Genomic DNA, 5,000 nt, shown 5'->3' with positions numbered 1-5,000 from the left:
TGCTGGCCTGGTACCTCAGTATCCTCATCATCCTCATCCTGCCTCTCGACGTCAGCACGGTAACCAGAGGGTGTGTGTGAGGGTGTGTGTGTGTGTGTGTGAGTGTGTGTGTGTGAGGGTGTGTGTGTGTGAGTGTGTGTGTGTGAGGTTGTGTGTGTGTGTGTGTGTGTGTGTGTGAGGTTGTGTGTGTGTGAGAGTGTGAGTGTGTGTGTGTGTTATCCTGTGATTGCTTAACTGTCTATAGTTATATATATTTATTTCTTATAATAAAGCCTATTCTGTGTGTATGTGTGTGTCTCCAGACCATCTATAACCAGTGTAAGATAGACAACGAGCCACATGGGAATGCTTTGACCAGTGCGCACGCTGCCAACCAGACCTCATCCAACACCTCCGTCATCCCCACCGGCCGGTAGGTACCAGCACCAGCCCTGGGTTAGTGTGCTCTCCTGCTGGGCCGTATCTACCACCTGGTCCTACCACCTGGTCCTACCACCTGGTCCTACCACCTGGTCCTACCACCTGGTCCTACCACCTGGTCCTACCACCTGGTCCTACCACCTGGTCCTACCACCTGGTCCTACCACCTGGTCCTACCACCTGGTCCTACCACCTGGTCCTACCACTCTTTCCTCACTGGGACATACATGTAGTCATGTTTATAAATGTAAAATTGTAATTGAGTCGTGTGTGTGTGTGTGTGTGTGACCACAGTCCCCTGAAGGTGTGTTCTAAACCCTGGAGCTACATCTCAGATGGGATCCTGCCGGTGTTCTGGCGTGTGGTCTACTGGACATCACAATGTCTCACCTGGTAATCTCACACACACGGGCACACACATACACACACACACACATGTACTCATACACACACTCACACACTCTTAATATTTGTGTGTGTGTGTGCAGGCTACTGATTCCCTTCATGCAGTCCTACGCTCGTTCCGGAGCGTTCTCCAGGGCAGGGAGGGTGAAGACGGCGCTGATAGAGAACGCTGTCTACTACGGAACCTACCTGCTCATCTTCATCTCCCTGCTTGTCTACCTCGCCGCTCACCCTCAGTGGCACCTCACCTGGTCAGTGTGTGTGTGAGTGTGTGTGTGTGTGTGTGTATCCGTCCTCTCCACCCATGGGATATTGTCTCCCGTTCTCACCAGGCGTGAGCTCCAGACCATCGGTATCGCCACGGCCAACACCTGGGGCCTCTTCCTGTTGGTGCTCTTGCTAGGCTACGGCCTGGTGGAGATCCCCCGCTGCTATTGGAGGGCTTCTCGCCACGGTTACCTGCTGGCCAATACCTACTTCAAGGTGGCCAAGATGGCGGTGGAGAAGTCCGAGGCAGAGGAGGGGCTGGAGGATGCCTTGGAGGTGAGGGAGGAGGGGAGGGGTGGTGAGGGGCAGGAGAGGGGTGTTGAGGGGGTGGGGTGGGGTGAGAGATCTGTCCTCCAGCCCCAGAGGCTGGTCATTGGAGGAAGGATCAGGATAGTTGACACTGTCCCTGTGTGTCTCTGACAGGAGGTGGCCAGCGTGCATCAGGCCATCAGCTTCAGACACCCTCTCAGGAGGTGTGTTGACACCATCCTGATGAAGGTCAGACTGCGTCTCCCAAACCTAAACTAATCCTTACTGCTGCAACTTCCTGCCAGAGCTCCTCCGCTTCCTGTCGAAACCCCCTCCTCTTCCTGTCTAAGCCCCTCCTCTTTCTGCTGCAGTGTCCTATAGAGTACCAGGAGAGGCTGGGCAGGAACACAGAGAGCCCTGCGGCGGAAACCCAGCAGAACCTCCTCCCCTCCAAGACCAGCCTGGTGAAGCTGCACAAACAGGTGGAGAATACCTCTCTCTCTATCTCTCTCTGTCTCTCCGTCTCACTCTCTCCCCCCCCCCCTGTCTCTCTCTATCTCTCTCTCTCTCTCTCTCTCCGTCTCTCTCTCTCCCCCTCCCCTCTCTCTGTAAATATGTGTGTGTGTAATGATGTGTATGTGTGTGTGCCAGGTGATCTGGTGGGTGCAGAGACACAGCCAGACCCAGGTCCAATGGAGGATCCTGCTGGAGCGAGCCTTCCGCCTGGAGGACGTGTCCAAGAACCAGAGCAGCCAGACCCACCAGTTCACCCACAGCTTCCCCAGCGAGCAGCCCCAGTCCTGGGCCCGCTCCCTCCTCTATCCCCCCTGCATGGGTACGCTCTCTCCCACCCCACCTGGCCACAGCCCCTGTGTCAGCGTGGCTGTCGGTTTCATCTGGGTTTTATTTGTGTGCGTTATAGGGGTTCAGGTGTTACCATGCCGATGTAAACAAGATGAAGTGACCCCTGTGTGACCCCTGTTTGATCCGGTTCAATTGTGTTCAGTATCTTTAGACACAAAACTGTATTAATCTAATGTACATACAGTAGGTCCAGAGATACATTACACACACACACACACACAGTTTCCAAGGTGTGTGAAGAAAGAATTGAAGCGATAAGGAAATCCAGAGAGAAACAGACACACACACTGTTACGCAACCTTTATCGCAGTGTGTGTGTGTGAGAGAACACGATCAGTGACCAAGCTGAACACACCCTCTCCCTGCATATTTCAGTAATAGCTCTGAAATATAAAGTTTGCTTTCCAAGTCCAGTCTAATCGAATAATTCTGTCCCTGTGTCTCCAGAGTGGTTCTGGTCCAGACTAATGGTTCTGTCCCTGTGTCTCCAGAGTGGTTCTGGGAGTGTGTTCTTAGGGCGTGGTTCTACCGGGTTCTGGCGGTGGTTCTGTCGCTCATGTCCCTGGCTGTGGTCTGGTCCGAGTGCACCTTCTTCAGCACCAGGCCCGTTCTCTCTGTGTTCGCTGTTCTGGTCCATCTGGCCGAGGAAGACTACAACTACCTCTACATAGAGGTAGGGCCCTGCCTCGATACCTCCCACATTGTATCACAACACTCTGAAACTAGGCCAGCTACAAAAGATATTCCTAAAAACATCCCTCTAACTAAAATTGATGTCTATCTGGTAGTTTGAGCCGAGTTCTGGAACATTCCCTAGAAGTTCTAGAATGTTCCCTAAAAGTTCTAGAGGGTTCCGTCAGTCTCTCAGCTGATCAGCTTCCTCTGTTGTTGTTGTGACCTTGTCTGTCCACCAGATGGCGTGCTTTGCCACCATCTTCTTCCTGTGTGTGTGTGTGTACTCCACCGTGTTCCACATCCGAGTGTTTAACTACTACTACCTCGTACCCCACCAGACTGACGCCTACAGCCTGCAGTTCAGTGGCATGTAGGTACACAGTGTGTGTGTGTGTTTTAGAGAGAGTGAGAGAGAAGGAGAGAATGGAGAAAGAGATCTGTTAAGTTGTGTGTTTGCTGTGTGTGTGTGAGTGTTTGCTGTGTGTGTGTGTGTGTGTGTTGGTGGGGGGTGAATCTGTCATTCAGTTTGTGTGTTTGCTGCTTATGTTCCAGGTTGTTCTGTCGCCTGACTCCGCCCCTCTGCCTCAACTTCCTGGGTCTCATCCACATGGACTCCACCATCTCCCACCAGGACAGACAGCAGACCGCTTACACCTCCGTGAGTCACAGCCACGCCCCTCTGGGCTGTTATTGGTTGATTGATTAGTGGATAGATTTGTCTGATTGGTTGATGATGTGATCCCTCCCAGATCATGGGCTCCATGCGGCTGCTGTTCTTCATAGCAGACGGGTTCTACATCTACTACCCCATGCTGGTGGTTATCCTCTGCATCTCCACCTACTACAGGTCAGCCTCCAGCAGCCCAGCGTGCTTCAGGACTTTTATTGTGAAGGATCACTATATACTCTTCTAACGCTTTTAGGTTAACTGTTCATTTAAAGAGACGTTTGGAGAATATGATCAAGACTAATCAGGACTTTCTAAAAGGACATATTTGATCCCCCTATCCTCTCCTCCTCCCCTCCTCCCCTCCTCTCCCCCTCTCCTCCTCTCCTCTCTTCCTGTAGTCTTGGTAGCCGCTGTCTGAACCTGATGGGCTTCCAGCAGTACATGAGTAACCACGACGACCTGACCTCTGACCTGGTGGACGAGGGGCGGGAACTCATCAGACGAGGTTCACTCCCTCCCTCTCTCCGTAACCTCTCTCTCTCTCTCTCACACACTCGTTCACTACCTCCCTCACCCCTCACACTCTCCCTCCCATAATAAAGTGTTACTTCCTGTTTCCCTCCTCCTCTCCTGTGGGCCGTGCAGAGCGCCGGAGGCGTCAGAGGAGAGAGGAGGGGGAGAGTCGGAGACAGGTGAGCCCCTCAGAACCTCGGTTCAAACCCCCCACTGTACCCTGGGGCTCTGCCCAACTCTGTAAAGGGCCGGTGCACCCAGATAACGCTGTCTCCTGTGTGGGGTTCCAGGGCTGGCGGGGGAGGTACGCGGAGAGGCAGGACGCGGGGAGCATCAGGAGGGGGAACTCAGCGCTGAAGGACAGCGAGTCGTCTACGGAGAGCACAGCAGGTAAGGCCTGGTGATGTCACAGGGAGATCAGGTGACCTGGTGACATCAAGTGTCATTTGATTCGACAGTAAACCTCTAAGTTCCAGGGTTGTTAGTTTCGACAGTAACCCTGGCTTGTGTCCACCCAGGGCTGCTGAGCTCGTGGGCCGAGGAGAACGACCCAGCAGAGCACCTGCAGCCTCTCTACACAGCACACACACTCTCCCTCCCTCAGGTGCTGGTGTGTGAGAGAGAGAGAGAGTGTGTGTGTGTGTGTGTGTGAGAGAGAGAGAGAGAGAGAGACAGAGAGAGACAGAGAGAGACAGAGAGAGACAGAGAGAGACAGAGAGAGACAGAGAGAGACAGAGAGAGACAGAGAGAGACAGAGAGAGACATAGAGAGACAGAGAGAAACAGATAACATGATGTTTACTATCAAAGAGTAGTCATAAAGGTCAACGTCTAACAGCCTGATCAGTGCAATAACAAGAGAAGGATGTAAAGATACTTCAATTACTGCTACTCACGCTCTCTCTCTCTCTCTCTCTCTCTCTCTCTCTCTCTCTCTC

The 5,000-nt window shown here is 52.9% G+C and overlaps 1 protein-coding gene across 3 annotated transcripts in view; it reads left to right on the top strand.

Annotated features, from left to right (window-relative positions):
* The window catches only part of LOC134016127 (G-protein coupled receptor-associated protein LMBRD2B-like), a 5,615-nt gene extending 879 nt beyond the window's left edge, over window positions 1-4,736 (top strand). For 2 of the 3 annotated variants that reach the window (XM_062455538.1, XM_062455537.1), the window contains exons 2-16: window positions 1-59; window positions 303-412; window positions 715-813; window positions 909-1,076; window positions 1,158-1,368; window positions 1,516-1,590; window positions 1,713-1,823; window positions 1,993-2,176; window positions 2,697-2,878; window positions 3,120-3,250; window positions 3,433-3,538; window positions 3,630-3,727; window positions 3,949-4,055; window positions 4,196-4,453; window positions 4,582-4,736. The exon at window positions 1-59 is cut by the window's left edge and continues 158 nt beyond it. In XM_062455538.1, coding sequence (XP_062311522.1) covers window positions 1-59; window positions 303-412; window positions 715-813; window positions 909-1,076; window positions 1,158-1,368; window positions 1,516-1,590; window positions 1,713-1,823; window positions 1,993-2,176; window positions 2,697-2,878; window positions 3,120-3,250; window positions 3,433-3,538; window positions 3,630-3,727; window positions 3,949-4,055; window positions 4,196-4,453; window positions 4,582-4,715 — 2,033 coding nt within the window. In that variant the 3' untranslated portion in view covers window positions 4,716-4,736. The remainder of the gene's footprint in view (window positions 60-302; window positions 413-714; window positions 814-908; window positions 1,077-1,157; window positions 1,369-1,515; window positions 1,591-1,712; window positions 1,824-1,992; window positions 2,177-2,696; window positions 2,879-3,119; window positions 3,251-3,432; window positions 3,539-3,629; window positions 3,728-3,948; window positions 4,056-4,195; window positions 4,454-4,581) is intronic. The other variant, XM_062455539.1, reaches the window with a different exon arrangement.
* Window positions 4,737-5,000: the final 264 nt, after the last annotated feature.

The sequence above is a fragment of the Osmerus eperlanus genome, unplaced genomic scaffold, assembly GCF_963692335.1.
Source record: "Osmerus eperlanus unplaced genomic scaffold, fOsmEpe2.1 SCAFFOLD_895, whole genome shotgun sequence".
NCBI classification, from domain to species: domain Eukaryota; kingdom Metazoa; phylum Chordata; class Actinopteri; order Osmeriformes; family Osmeridae; genus Osmerus; species Osmerus eperlanus.
The sequence above is the reverse complement of the archived record's forward strand: the minus strand, read 5'-3'. Positions and strand labels throughout refer to the sequence as shown.